This window comes from Chiloscyllium plagiosum, chromosome 7 (assembly GCF_004010195.1).
Source record: "Chiloscyllium plagiosum isolate BGI_BamShark_2017 chromosome 7, ASM401019v2, whole genome shotgun sequence".
NCBI lineage: Eukaryota > Metazoa > Chordata > Chondrichthyes > Orectolobiformes > Hemiscylliidae > Chiloscyllium > Chiloscyllium plagiosum.
In genome coordinates, this window is record NC_057716.1 from 9,460,222 (window position 1) to 9,476,367 (window position 16,146).

The following is a 16,146-nucleotide window of genomic DNA, read 5'->3' on the forward strand; positions in this document are numbered from 1 at the left end:
AAGCTTTTTTTTGTTGTGTACAAAAGACCCAGAAGCTGTCATAAGGCCCATTGTGCTTGCCTGTTATCACTTCCTATAGCTGATTTGAGTTTCCTCACCAAAAAAACTTAATTATTCCCCTACATGCGCCAGACCTGTTAATTATTGCCCAAAAATGATCTATTACTTGCCTTCCATGTGTTGTAACTGCCTCCTATTCCAGAAGTTCATCTATTTCTACCATAAGGACCTTTAAAGAATCAGTCTGGAATCCAGTGCCATTGGTTTAGTCATTTTTGAGAATAAAAAACTTCCAAATCTGGTTTCTTCCATGGTTCCTCCATTTATGTGGTAGGCCTTATCCTAATTATCTCAATCAAGTCATTGATCTTATCTTTATAAGCTTCTAAACAGCTAGATCAGACTGCTTTAATCGCCACATTTTTCTAATGAACACACATTTGCTGCATCAGGTATTTGTTTATAACTCAGTGCTTCCAGGTTGGAGTTTGTACATGTTGCGCTGCTAGGACCTAATTATCTCCCTCTGCTGTAAGTATCAATGGTTCTTAAAATTCAGAATATTCTTCATGAAGTAGGTGAGACAGAATGAAAAATATTGAGGTTCACTTTAAACTTCAATTTTAAAACCTTATGTCAATTACAGTTCTAAATTGGATCCCTCACACTCAATCTAAAAGTTTGCTAGTCCTGATTAGTTACAATTTCCATTTCAGGTACAAATAGATTTCATAAAGTTTTACAGAATTTATTAAATTTACTGTAACAAGTTCAAAATAAATAATAATTGATAAAAACAGTGGTTTTCAGTTTATCCAGTATGATACCAGTTGTCCATGCACATGTCTCTCATTCTGTTCTGTTGACTGAAGTTTCCTTTCTGTCTTCAGTGTTCCCTTGTATATTAAACCCTTAAGAAGCAGCACCTGTTAATCCTTGCTAGCCTCTTGTCCTGGTCATGATCAGAGACACCCCAATTTTTCATTAACTTACTGGTATAGCTCAGTCAGTTTTGAACTGGCAAGCATGTCTGTCCCATTCCTCATTGGTTTCTTTAAAAATAATGTGCCATTACTTCCCACTGTCACCTGATTTCATTCTTGATATGCTAATCACTTTGTTAGATGATTTTCTAACAGCTTCTTTCTCCTAGCTTGCTAACTTCATAAACTTCTGCAGGATAAGGTCACACTGGTAGAACAGTGTATATGTCTGCCTTCTTTAAAATTCATTCATGGGATGTGGGCGTTGCTGGCTGGCCAACATTTATTGCCCAGCCTAGTTGCCCCGAGAGAAGTGAGCTGCCTTCATGAACCGCTGCAGTCCATCTTCTGTGAATAGACCCACAATGGCAGGAATTAGGGAGGGAATTCCAAGATGTTGACCCAGCCTAGAACACGCAGTGCCACCTCCCAGCTCAGATGTCCCAGCTCAGTTGTCCCAACTCATATGTCAGAATGTTCTTCAAAACCTATCAATATCCTTTAACCAGAAGAACTGCATGTGACTCCACAACAACTATAGATGTCTAAAACAAATTTAAGCTCCAAATAACTATACACAGCTAATAGGCCTGTTGTACACCTACCAAGTTACAAAACAAAACATTTTAAGTCTTAGAGTAAAAGTTGCACAGATTTCAAAAGCACTTTCATATTTTTTAGTCTAATTTTACATCATAAACAAATGACTTTAGTTTTTACCTGGGCCATATGACATTTTTCCTTACACAGTGTTTGCAGTTAACATACTCAAACAAAATATAATTTAGTTCCCTATTTGCTAATTCGTCAATAATTTTATTTATTGAAAATTTACTCAATCCAACAAAATCGGACACTAAATTAAAGAAATTCTTTTAAAACCTATTATTATTATCATGATCGTAATTTTTGTTTTATTTATTCTTGGGATGTAGGTGTGCTGGCTGGGAGGCAGCAGTTATTGCCTTTCCTAGTTGCCCTTGAGCAGTGGTGTGCTGTCTTTTTGAACCGCTGCAGTCTATTTAGTGTATAGGGACACCCACAATGTTAGGGAGGAAGTTCCAGGATTTTGACCTAGAGTCACTGAAAGAATGGCAATGTACTTCCAAGTCAGGATAGTGAATGGCTTGAAGGAAAACTTGCACTGGTGGTTTTCCCATGTGTCTGCTCCCTTGTTCTTCTAGATAATAGTGGTCATGGGTTTAGAAGGGGCTGTCCAGGGAGCTTTGATGAATTCCTGCAGTGCATCTTGTAGGTAGTGCACACTGATGCTGCTGCATGCTAGGAGTCGATGGAGTGAGTGTGGATTTGAGCTAATCACGTGGGCTGCTTTGTCCTGAATGGTGTCAAGCTTCTCTAGTGCTGATGGAGCTGCTGTCTTCCAGGCAAGTTGACGTCCAGTCATCCACTCCTGACTTGTGCTTTGCAGTTTATAGATAGGCTTCAGGGAGTCAGGAGGTGAGTTAACCACTGCAGGATGCCAGTCTCTGATCTATTACTGTAGCCACTGTTTTTGTTATTGCTAGTCCAGTTCATTATTACTAGCCTCTAGAATGTTGATAGTGGGGGATTCAGTTGTGATAATGTCATTGAATTTCAAAGGCTGATGGTTAGATTCTTTCTCCCTGGACATGATCATGCTCTTTCATTGTTTGGCATGAATGTTACTTGCCACTTGTTTGCCCAAACCTGAATGTTATCCAGGTCTCATTGTATTCAGAAATGGACTGCTTCAATGTCTGAGGAATCACAAACGACGCTGTATGTTGTGCAGTCTTCAGCAAACGTCTGACCTTTTATGATGGAGGGAGAGTCTTTGAAGCAGCGAAAGTTGGCTAGGCCTAGGATATTACCCTGAGGAACTTCTGCAGAGATGTTCAAGAACTGAAATGACTGACCTCCAGCAACCAGAACTATTCCTTTAGGTGCTAGGTATGATTTCAATCAGTTAAGAGTTTTCACCCTGATTCCCAATGGTTCTTGGTTTTGCTAGGCTCCCTGATGCCATTCAGATAAATGCAACCTTGATGTCAAGAGCAATCACTCTATCCTCACCTCTGAATTTAAGCTTTATTGCCAGTCTTTGACCGAAAACTCGAATGAGGCCATGAGAAAGGTGCACCTGGCAGAACTCAAACTGAACATGAGTGAGTAAGTTATTGCAAATAAAATTGTTTGATAGCACAGTTCATTATCCCATCAATCACTTTTTATGGATGATTGAGTGAACAGATGGGGTGGTCCTTGGCTGAGTTGGATTTGTCCTGTTTTTTTGTGTACAAGGCCAGTGACTGACTAGAGGTGTGTCTTCAGTACTATTGCTGGAATAGACTGATGGGCCCCATAGCCTCTGCAGTTCTCAGTGCTTTCAACAGTTTCTTGCTGTTCCATGGAGGAAGTTGAAATTGGCTGAAGACAGGCATCTTTAAAGCTGAGAACCTCCAGAGTAGGCTATAACTGATCATTGGCTTGGCACTTCTGGCTGAAGATTGTTGTAAATGCTTCAGTCTTTTGCACTGAAGTGTTGGCTCCCCATCTTGAAGATGGGGATGTTTATGGACCTTCCTCCTCCAGTGAATCACTTAATCATCAACCACTACTCGCAACTGGATGTATTAGAACTGCAGAGCTTAGATCTGATCCGTTGATTGTGGAATCACTTAACCCTGACTGTCTCTTGCTGCTTGTGCTGTCTGGCATGCCAGCAGTCCTGTGTTGTAACTACACCAGTTTGATGCTCATTTTTGGGAGTATTTGGTACTGTCCCTTGCTTAGTTTTCTTGTAGCTTCATTGAATTAGGGTTCATCGCCTGGCTTGTTGGTAATGGTAGAGTGGGTATACTGAGCCATGAGATTGCAGGTTGTGTCTGAATACAATCCTGCTGCTTTCAATGGCCTACAGTGCCACACATACCCTGTCTTGAGTTACTACATCTGTTCAAAGTTTAGCCTATTTTTGCACGATGCTAGTACTACACACCAAATGGACGGAATCCTCATTGTGAAGATGGGATTTTGTCTCCACAAAGACTGTCTCATGGTTATTGATGGTTTGGCTCTTACTGATACTGTCTTGGACAGGCAGATTGGTGAGGATAGGATGAATGTCAGCTATGTTTCCCTGTTGTTGGCTCCTTTGCTACCTGCCGTAGACCCAGTCTTGTAGCTGTATGCTTTAGGACTTGACAAGCCCTGTTAGCAGTACCGCTGTTGAACCACTCTTGTTAGTGGCCATTGAAATTTACCACCCAAACTACATTTTGTCACCCTTGCCACTTGGTTTTTCCTCCAAGTGGTATTCAACTTTGAACAGTGCTTCATCAGCTGCAGAGGGTTGTGCAAGGTAATCAGTCTGAAGTTTGCTTGCTCATGTTTGACCCAATGCCTTGAGATGTCATGAGGTTTGGAGTCAATATCGAAGATTCCTAAAGCAACTCCCTTCCAACTGTATGCCACTGTGCCACCACTTCTGTTCTGTCTGTATTCCTGATGGGACAAGGAGGGCAATGGGGTTTGTTGGGACATTGTCTGAGCCAATGGTATGATGCAATAATGATATAACGTATGATTCCATGAGAAATACTATGTCAGGTTGTTGCTTGACTAGTCTGTGAGCAGCCCCAAATGTTTGTAAGGAAGACTTTGCAGTGTTTGTTGTTTCCAGGTTGTCTGTCTGGTTTCATTCCTTTTTGAGACATTTTAAGTGACCTCATTGTGGTTTCTTTTAAGTGGTTTGTTTGACTATTTCACAGGCCATTTAAGAGTTAACCACATTGCTGTGGGTGTAGAGTCACATGTAGGCCAGACTTCTTAATCATTCCCAAATGATCTTTAGTTAGATGAGTTTTTATGACAATTGACAATTACTATCAGTAGATTTTTAATTCTGTGTTTTTTGAATTGCACCACCTTTTGCACATGGCTCCACAGAACATTACCTTAGTATCTGGATTACTAGTCCATTATCAATGCCCCAGTGGAGCAAGAGATGCTGTCTGAACTGCTGTTCTTTTCCAGCACCACTCTAATCCAGAATCTGTATTCCAGCATCTGCAGTCATTGTTTTTACCTCAATGCCCCAATGTTATCATCTCTATTTTCCGACAGATAAATAAATGAGAGACTCAGCCAAGCCAAACCAAGAATGTTTGCCTGAGAAGATTTGTTGGAGCAGAGTGATTACTGTCATAGTTTTCACTCTCATTTTAAACAATACCCACCCGCATTATGTTCTATGCTCCCAATTAAGTGCACTTAACCAAATATGAAGTTATTAGCTTATATTGGAAGCTGTTTACAAAAATATATCTCCAGGCTTTTCAAATTTTTCTTATCTTTTTTCTTGATTTTCTGTATAATTTGGTATAATTATTTTTGGCAGTTATTGTGTTCTGAAGAAGAGTCATTGGACCAAAACGTTAACTCTGCTTTACAGATGTTGCCAGACCCACTGAGTTTTTCTATCAATTTCTGTTTGTGTTTATAATTGAGTGCCCAATGTTCTCATTCAGATTACTAATGAGTAGTTAATAGAAGCAAAAACAGGATATAACAAGACTTCTTGACCACTCTACTTATGATAGCATTTGATTAGAAAATCTGCATATTTACAAGTACCCTTGCTTTCTGTCTTATGGCCAATTTTAGTTTCTATTCCACCCTCACAATATGATCCCTAATTTTGGCACATAATGTCATGTCTAATGAAACACTCACTGGGTGTACATCAACATAATACATTTGAATTGTTTTTTTTCTAGTCATTGAGGTGGAAAATATCTCTCCTTGGAAATAGATATTAGAATTTTTCAATGTTACCTAAAGTCAGAAAAGTACTTTCATGTCTGGTGCCACTGGCCTGTTACTCAATTTATTCTACTCAGTATGGTAATTGGTCTAAAAATAATCCTAATTTTCTTTGAGTTAGATCTATCGATCTTTACAGCTTTTTTAAAGTTCCAATATAAATTGATCTGCACCAAATTACTTGATTATAATTTAACAAATGAAATGTTTTTCAGCTATAACCAGTGATAATTTCTATTGCTAGTTTTTTACTAAAATGTTTTACTTGTTTATTTATGTTGCATAAATATTTCAGTACTCAATGTTTCATAATAAATTACTGAAAATTGACATTTTGTCTTTGTACAATCCAGAATATGGATGACCACAACCATCTGGTATTTGTTCTGAACCACTTGTCAGAGTTGCTGGAGCTTCTACTGGACCCTGAACAACTCACTGCTTCAAACAACACAACCCATGACAGTATGATATCTGTAGAAGCAGTGAAAGCATTGAACTTTCTCATTGAAGGAAGTGTTGGTCAGAATGAAGTAGTTTATCCTGTGCACGAACTGGCTCTCTGGCAACCGGTTCTAGCCACATCTGGCTACTCCAGACTCTCCAAGATGTTCTGTTTCCGTAAACTACAGAGCTGGTTGAGAAGTGTGCTAGGACCAAATCCATTTGGTACTGCAGTCTGCTTCCGAAAAGGAAAGAAACTGGCGTGGGCACAGCAAGGTAATTTAACTACATCTTGAAAGTAAAAGCTGTAGAACTCATTGTAATTTGAATTTCAAGTAGTCCACGACATCAAAAATATTTATGACTAGGAACTGTTTTGCGTATGGGATTGGTGTTGGCATTTGGGAGCTAGATAGTAAGTATGGATTCTGTTCTTTTTCCTGAAGCTCATGTAGCAATTCATATTGCTTCTCACCATAAAAATAGCTGCTGCATTCAAAAAATACCACAAGAGTTTTGCTACAGGTTCCTGAAAACACTTGCTGTTTTTTCAGGGCTGCCAGGATTCTATTTTTCAACTCTTTACTCCCTGCCCCCTCTCATTAATGTACACCATCATACTAAGGAAGTGAAAACAAGAGATCATTCTCAAGAATTTAGTGACAGGATAAGCAAGCTTATGGGAGTGACTTTTTTTTTGGAACTATTTTTGGCTTAATGGGTGCATTTCCTGCCCTCTGCCCACCAGCATACTTTAACATCCCTGAAAATTGGAAATATCATTTAAGATGATAATTAGCATCTGTGATTCTCAAATGGTCCATTGTCCAATATATTAAACATTGCACAGCCTTCCTGGTCTTTCAAAAAGAGACCGGTTGTACAATCGGTGGGGAAAAGGACTTTATTACAGGGGCCGTCTAAAGTTGATCATTTAAGCACTGCACTTCTTCTCACACTCATAGTACTTCAGTTTATGGTGATAGGTTTTTTGTTGACCAAATTGACTCAATTAATATATTTTATCAGTTTAAGCTAATGATTTTTGATCTGCCTTTTTGATTCGGTAAAGTCCAATTTTAGCTGTGTTACTCTAAGTGAATGGATTTGGATTGAATTAAGATCGAGCCCTTTGAGTCATTGAAGCATGAAACATAAGTTGAACAATATCAAAAGCTGTCAAATGCATATCACCAGCATTTGTTTGAGTAGCAGGCAGGTTGAAAACAATAATATTTTAGGTTTAGATGGAAATAATTTTGGAATTGTTTTGGCAAACATTATGTTACCTTACATATTGGCATGGTATTACAGTTTCTTTTTAACTTTGAAGGGAAAGCTGCCTTACCGAATAAATGGTTCACTTGGCATTATACTAAGCTATGAAAGGTACAGATAAAAACCCTGATACAAGATAGCTGTCCATCAAGATCTGAATTAATGGGCTCAATTATACACAAGAAATCCTTAATATAGAAGGAAGCTAAAGGCACCATTCATCCTTCATTTACAATCATGTTACAAAGGTCAAAATATTGTTTGCTTTTAGAGGAATTGTTTAAATAGTTTTTTTTCCAAGGTATACTTTTTGGTTTTCAGGGGTACTTTTTCACTAACTCACTCATTAGCCTTCTCCACTTTCACTTGATGCCTGCACATCTCTTGCAGTTTCCTCTCGCCTCCAAAGCTTGATCCATCCTCTTCAAACTGTCCTGTAGTTGCCTTCTCCTTGTACCCTTGCCCTCCTCTGGTTGATGCGCACACTCTGGACCCAGCAGACTGAATTTCTACATCCAACGAAAGGCCTTTCTGGCCTCAACAGAAGGTGCTGCCTCCTGGTCACAAGGTGGCTTTCAACCTCTCGAAATGACACACTGCAACAAGTCAACACATCCCAAACCTGTGGCCTACCTTTTAGAAGGAGAAATGTACCAAGTACTTAACACCACCAATTCGAAGTTCCTTTTTAAATCTCTCACCATTTTGATTTTGATAAAATTTCCCTTTCCTTCATTGTTGCTGAGTAGATGCCTACTTAACAGTACTGTGGGAGTACCTTTAACAGCAGCAGTTCACCAGTAATTTCAAGGGAAATTGGAGATTGGAAGCTTTCTGAATGAAGCCCACAACATAAGATGAATTTCTATTTCAAAGAAAATGTCTCTGTATTTATTGGAGTTGCCAGGTTCATAATCATTCGTTTTTTGTTTCAGTGGTGACAACTAAATCAACCTGGAATCAACATATTATTGATTTTAAGATTTGGAATTGTGCAATCTTTAGTGAAAGTTCTGATGCTCAAATTAGCTGGAATAACTATATTATAACCACACGATTTCAGAAACAAGTTTAAATTTACAAGTTTTCTCTGTTACGTTTCAACTCATTTATGGTGGATTTAATTATTAGATCAGTAATTTAGATTGTGCTGTTGAATTTGCTCTTATGGTTTTGCTCCAGCCAGCCACTGACTTTTGATATTTAGACTTTTAACAATTCAGACAATACTACTGAGCTATTTTCTCTGCTTCTAAGTTGAAGGTACGACAAAACGGGCAAAGATTGCATGCAATATTTATACAGCACCTAAAGGCCACAAGGTGGTGGTAATGACACAAGTATACAAGCAAACCCTGGCTAAGAGCTCAGATCAACTGGTTGGAGCTCATGTTAAAATTCATCGCTGCAATGACTGCTATATATATCTCTTATCTCCTTTAAGGTGAGATTTACATTTACAGAAGAAAAATATTGAGGAATTGGTATTAGTTTTAAATTTAAAAATGAAGCCTACAATTAATGGTTTTGCTTGTAATATTATATATGTGTATTTCAGTATGAAACTCTGGATTTTCTTTTTGATTTTTAGTAAGGTTTCAATGATATAGATTTTGCAAAAAAATCACTGTCATGTACTATACTATAGGCAGTATTGTTACTACTTCACTGTAGGGAACTTTGTACTGTTTCTTTGTTATCAAGAATTATTAATTTTAAGTAGACTATCTAAACAGCAACAATTTATATTTGTATTGCGTCTTTAAAGTATTAAAATATCCTGACATATTCACTAGATCAGTGTAAAATGAATTGTGACACTGAGACACATGATATTTTAGGGCAGATGACCAAAAGCTTGATCAAAAAGAGGCTTTAAGGAGTGTTGTACAGGAGGAAATAAGGTAGAGAGGAAATTCCTGAGCTTTGAACTATAGGAACTGAAGATATTGCCACAAATAGCAGAGTGATTAAATTTGGGACTGCTCAAGAGGTCAGTTTGGTAAGTGCAAGATGATAGCGATAGAAAGGGACAAGGCCACCGTGAAGTACTAACATGCTGCAGCTTGAAGTCAAACAAGTTAGGTCTGTGCCTGTTGTTGTGATTCGAGTTGAGTGTGTGTTGCTGGGAAAGCACAGCAGGTCAGGCAGCATCCAAGGAGCAGGAAAATCGACGTTTCAGGCATAAGCCCTTCATCATCACTTTCTCCTGTCATTGTGATTCCCCTTATTGTGACTCACAGATACCTTGTTTGACTGATGGAGGCACATAATGGAGTCCAAACATTTCCTCTCAGGAACGCATAACTTTCAACTGACTACTTAAGACAGCAGCACTGGTAAGGGTCTTGGATTGAGTTGCCTCCTCAAACTCGACAAAAATGGTGCAATAAAGCAGGGATTCAGATCTTTAGTAAGGGAAGAAGAAAATAAAGTTTGAAGTGAGGTAAATATATATAAAGAATTTTTGTGTGTGTATATTTTCCTTATGTAATATTGCTTTCTCATTGCAGGTCTGTCAGTATTGAAAATTGCCGAAATACAACCTTTGTTCTCGGTCCTGTTCAAACAACCATCCACATCCATAGCTGTGATGATGTGAAAGTAATAGCTATCTGCCATAGACTTTCAGTCTCATCATCATCATCATGCACTTTTCACTGTCTCACGCCCACCAACCCTCTAATCATGTCTGGAAACATGAGCTTAACATTTGCTCCATACCATACTTACTATCCAATGTTGGAGGATCACATGGCAAGGACAGGGATAGCTACAATCCCCAATTACTGGAATAAGCCATTATGCATTGGTGTGGACAACAATGAAATGCCCGTCTATCAGCTGCTGTCCCCCAAAGAATTTCATCCTTTTGTGATCCCATTTGAAATAGAGGGGGATACGATGGAGATCCCTGGAGGACTACCACCACAATATGAAAAAGCTGTAAGACAGAGAGAGCAGAAGATTCAGAATTGGCAGAAGACTATTAAGGAGGCCGGTCTTAGCAAGTTAGTAAATATATACTCAAAATGCTGGGATTGCTGTTTCTTCCATCTCCTTTCTGGAAGGCAATAATCTAGCTGGATATGATTTTATATATGGCAAGGTATCTATTTGTTGCTTAGACAACCATTTTGCATATGTTAATCTAAGACAGTGATCTTGAAGAATCTTTGTCCATTATGGTCATCTGAACTAACCCATATTCTAACTTGGTGCTCACACTGGCAATCAGGAGTTGGATCCTCATTGTTTTTCTGCCCTCCCTGGCCACCTAGAGACAGTGAGGCTGCTTGTATTATCTAATGTGTTATTCCAGCTGAGGTCAGCTATTTCACGGCAAATTGATATTGAACTGAAACCCCCAAATCAGTGTAGCTTGGTAGATGCAGGGGAGTTATTTGTTCACTGCACCCTGTGATACAATTACCCTTTCAGTTCTGACAAAGAGCAGAATATCGATTGTGGCAACATCACATTGAAATCTATTTCAGATTCACCCTTGACCTGGAGGGAATAGGCCAGATTCAGTTGGGATCAGGAAAGGTTTCACTGTTGCCTTCAGTGTCATAAACTACAAGAGTGTTGGTTAGCTTTCCCACTTGGGACTGCTGTACAGTGAGCCTGCTGTATTTTACGTGAAATTGGTGAATGATCATGGACCTTTTGGTAAAATACCACCCGTCGGCTGGAAAGCCCATCTACTTGGAATGGTCCTAGATTCATTAGTGTCATTTTTTGGTAAATCTCCTGTACAAAGATTAATTTTAAGATTTAAACCATAGGTATATATTACCAATAGAGGAGGGTTGTATAGTACGATATCTTTGCTAGTTATAGACATTCCGATAAATTTGTAGTTTCTCAACCTGTAGGGCACAGTTGTCTAATCTTTTCATATGAGCATCCATCTCTCAAACAAGAAGAGTTTTTTTTCTCAGTACTGGCAGCAGCTATAAAGTAATTAAATCACCTCTCAGCATTTTTGATGCCATGAGACAAATATAGAATTTTCCAAGCTTCAGAATGCTGTTATCATTGTTCTAGTTCTAGCTTCCTGGCCCTTCCATTAATTTCAATTAATAATCATTCTCAGGTAACCATTCTATAGTTTATCTCTCTAGTTATATGAAACATCAAATACTTGTATTCTTGTAATAAGTTCTTCGCTCCAAAGAAGTGCTGTGTTAACAGGGCATGGAACTGCATAATCAAATTTGTAATGGGAGGTCTTTGGACCATTTGGACTTGGATACTGACAATAGAATTTTGTATGCCTACCCCATTGCACCAACATGATAGTGAAGGTGGCAAACTATTGAGTTTCTGGTATGTTAAGTTTGAAGGATGTTAAGTGTACATCCACCTACTTTAACAATAAAGATTGAATTAACTTCAAGGGCATAAGCAAATTACATTCCTACTAGAAAGCAGGTGTGAATTTGTTTTAAGTGATTGGAGAAAATATTTTAACTTTTTATTCTTTCCATGATGGAAGATAACAATAAAATGCTTTATCTCTGAAGACTAGCCACACGGTAGCACAACTTTAATTTTGATTCACGTAAAACTTCATATTTGCAGGTGGGCAAAAACAATAGAACAAAGAGATTTTCTTGTTGATCAGTTGCTCAGCTGGCAGACACTGACCAGATTCTTCATTTCTGGTCAGTGAATTTGTACTGGTTGAAGGCTTAAAATGTTTTCAGGATTTTGCTGATATTTGCATTTCTATCTTCCAGAGAACAACGCAAGCTGTTTCAAAACCTAGTGGAGCAGGAGTTCTGTGAATGGCTTGATCAAACTGGACATCGTCAGCAACTGGACAGTCTCATCCCAGCACCTGCTTCCTCAAAACAGACTACATGTTGAAGATTAAGAATTTGTTTGGGTGATTATACTCATTGCTATAATTGAAACAAATGTGAGCTCTTATTATTGCATGTCTTTCAAATATACATTTTTGTAGATCTTTGTCATTCAATTGCGGTTATACTACACATTTCACAAAGATGTAATACAAGATACTTTTGATGCACATTTGAGACATTAGTGCCATTATTGTATTTCAAATAGTTTTACATTAAGTTTTGTAACTGGGTCAACTGGGACAGTCTTATAATTAGATTGTTTAAGATACATTTCACTTTTGTTCCTAAAACCATTGTGTTTTTTTTTTAAAAAGAGATTCATGCAATATAGTTTTATACTTGGCCCGAATGAAAATTCATTTTCCATACAAGGAGCTTGACCCCTCACTGTGGATGTAGCTTTAAGGCCAGAGAGATAGGGAAATAATCCCTATTTGAGATGTGTGTGTGTCTCTTATCTTCTACCATCACCAGCCCCCAACCTCCCAAAACAAAATCTCTTTCTCATTTCTGTTGGCAGGTTCAAAAGCTTTATCTGTGTTCTGACACGATTGGAATCTATAAGAAACTTTGAGATGTAATTCCTTAACCTTCTCAAGGGCAATGAGGAATTGACAAGAAATGCTGGCTTAGCCAGCAATGCCCACATCCCACAAACGAATTGTTTAAAAAGAGTTTTTGGGCTGAATGAAAGCTTTCAGTTCCACCTTGTGTTTGTCTTTTTTGTTTTAAGTCCAAGTGATTTAAGATCTCAAATGATTTATCACTCCAACCTCTCTCACTACAGTAAGTGATTTAAAGTTGCTGATCTAACAGAGGAAGCACCTTTGAAATTAAAGATTGTGAAAATCAAAATTGTTCAGTAATTATCTTGATTTAAACATGACATCCATTTTCTGGAGGTATTAAAGTGTAACTGTTGATTTGTTGCAGTGATTTTGCCACTTTTGGAAATATTTGTATTATCCATGATGAGTAACATTCTGTAAACAGTATGGAATAATATGAAAAAAAATCCTTTATTGCTAATTGTTGAATCCCAACTGTATTATGTTCCTCTGGTTTATTGTGCATTATATTAAACATTGCTATTGATTTAAAAATATTTTTGTTCATTTTTAAACAACATTTCTATTTTAGGAAAGTTGTAGGATTTTTTTAAATTGTGAAGTTAATACTTGATAATTTTGTTTGATTTTAAGCTATTTCCATCTCCCTGAGAGCATATGATTTTCTCATACATTTCTGCAAGTGGTATTGGTCAGCTAAGGAGAGCCAAACACAGTCCATAGAATACTATTAAATGTTTCACTAGAGGAGATATTTGTCTTCAATTGGCATTTCCCTGCAGCTACATAAATTCATAAGTCACTCCTGCCATCCCAGGAATTAGTCTGGTAAACTTTCATTGTACTGTCTCTAGAGCAGCAATCTTAAATGGATCAAAACTGCACACTGTATTGCAGATGTGTTCTCACCAAGGCCCTGTGCAAATGCACAAAGTATTACTGCTCTTGTACTTGAATCCTCTGCTATGAAGGCCAACATACAATTCACTGCCTTCACCACCTGTTTCAATTGCATGCTTACTTTCAGCAACTGGTATACAAGGACACCCATATGTCATTAAACCTTCTCCCCCTTTCCCGATCTAACACTGTTCAGGTAGTAGTTTGCTTTCCAGTTTTTGTTGTCAAAGTGGATAACCTCTCACTTATTGTAAATTAATTGTTATGTAGGGCATGAGTGTAGGCAAGCTGTCATGTTTTGTACACAAAATCCTGGGAAGATGTGTTCAAGTTCTTAATTGCAAAGGGTGAGATCAATGCCAATTATTCTATAGAGGGGCTACAGGAGCTACTCTTTTTCTTTTTAGTTTCTTGGCAGAACAGCTATGAACTATTGTTACTACTAATCCATAAAATATGTGGCAGAGGGAATTCACAATGATTTCTGGAGACAGAAATGTTGTGCAACATAGTAATAAGAGGCTGGAATGATAATATGGTGAATATCCAATCATACTATCTTCATTTAAAAGACAACTACCTTCTTTTTCCTCCCTATCCCTAGTTCACTGCTTATATTATCAGAAATCTAAATTCCTCCAATAATATCAGGGAATACTAAAATTTTATAATGTGTGCATTCTGTAAATTGCTTGTATTAGTAATAGGCCGAAGAATGGTACATTAGCAGGTACATACACACTTCCAGAGGGCCAGATGAATAAAGGGTGTTAAAGAGGTAGGCATACATTGGAACATTGAAAGAATGAAATAGAGTTACCATTTAAAGGAGTATGCTTTTTGACCATCAAATCAAGTATTTTTCGTGGCTTAGGAACTTTCTGTTTCTTGGTGACCGGATTTACTAGAATGTTACAGTGTAGTACAGGCCCTTCGGCCCTCAATGTTGCACCGCCCTATGAAACCAATCTGAAGCCATCCTAACCTAGACTATTCCATATGCCTATCCAATGACCATTTAAATGCCCATAAAGTTGGTGAGTCCAAACTGTTGCAGGCAGTGCGAACCATGCCCCTACTACTCTGAGTAAAGAAACTACCTCTGACCTATGTCCTATATCTATCACCCCTCAATTTGAAGCTATGCCCCCTCGTGCTAACCATCACCAGCCTTAGAAAAAAGCTCTTACTATCCACCCAACATAATCTTCTGATTATGTTATATGTCTCAATTAAATCATCTCTCAATCTCCTTCTCTGTAACAAAAACAACCTCAAGTCCCTCAACCTTTCTTCGTAAGACCTTCCTTCCATACCAGGCAACATCCTAGTAAATCTCTGAACCCTTTGAAATTTCTGAACATTTTTCCTATAATGAGGTGACCAGAACTGCACACAATTCTCCAAGTGCGGCCATAAGAGTTTGTACAGCTGCAGCATGACCTCATGGTTCTGAAACTCAATCCCTCTACTAATAAAAGCTAATACACCGTATGCCTTCTTAACAGCCCTTTCAACCTGGGTGGTAGCTTTGAGGGATCTATGTACATGGACACTGAGATCTCTTTGCTCATTTACATTACCCAAGAATCTTACCATTCGCCCAATACTCTGCATTCCTGTTACTCCTTCCAAAGTGAATCACCTCACTTTTCTGCATTAAATTCCATTTGCCACAACTGTACTGACCTTCGTGTTGTCTGCAAATGTACTAACCCACCCTTCCATGCTCTCATCCAGGTTGTTTATAAAAATGACAAACAGCAGTGGACCCAAAACAGATCCTTGCGGTACACCACTAGTAACTGAACTCCAGGATGAATATTTCCTATCAAACACCACTCTGTCTTCTTTCAGTTAGCCAATCTCTGATCCAAACCGCTAAATCGCCCTCAATCCCATGCCTCTGTATTTTGTGCAGGAGCCTACCGTGAGGAACCTTATCAAATGCCTTACTGAAATCCATATACACATCAACCACTTTACCCTCATCCACCCTCAAAGAGCTCAATGAGGTTTGTGAGGCACAACCTACCATTCACAAAACCGTGTTGACTATCCCTAATCAACTTATTCCTATCGAGATGATTATAAATCCTATGTCTTATAACCTTTTCCAACACTTTATCCAAAACTGAAGTAAGGTTCACTGGTCTATAATTACCTAGGTTGTCTCTACTCCCCTTCTTGAACAAGGGAACAACATTTGCTATCCTCCAGTCTTCTGGTACTATTCCTGTAGACATTGACCACATAGATATCAAAGCCAAAGGCTCGGCAATCTCCTCCATG

At 38.3% G+C, this 16,146-nt stretch overlaps 1 protein-coding gene across 2 annotated transcripts in view; it reads left to right on the forward strand.

Moving 5' to 3' along the window:
- tbccd1 (TBCC domain containing 1) overlaps positions 1-12,665 on the forward strand; it is a 52,894-nt gene extending 40,229 nt beyond the window's left edge. For both annotated transcript variants that reach the window (XM_043692978.1, XM_043692979.1), the window contains exons 5-8: positions 6,143-6,509; positions 8,769-8,955; positions 10,025-10,522; positions 12,257-12,665. In XM_043692978.1, the coding sequence (XP_043548913.1) occupies positions 6,143-6,509; positions 8,769-8,955; positions 10,025-10,522; positions 12,257-12,386 (1,182 nt within the window). In that variant the 3' untranslated portion in view covers positions 12,387-12,665. The remainder of the gene's footprint in view (positions 1-6,142; positions 6,510-8,768; positions 8,956-10,024; positions 10,523-12,256) is intronic.
- Positions 12,666-16,146: the final 3,481 nt, after the last annotated feature.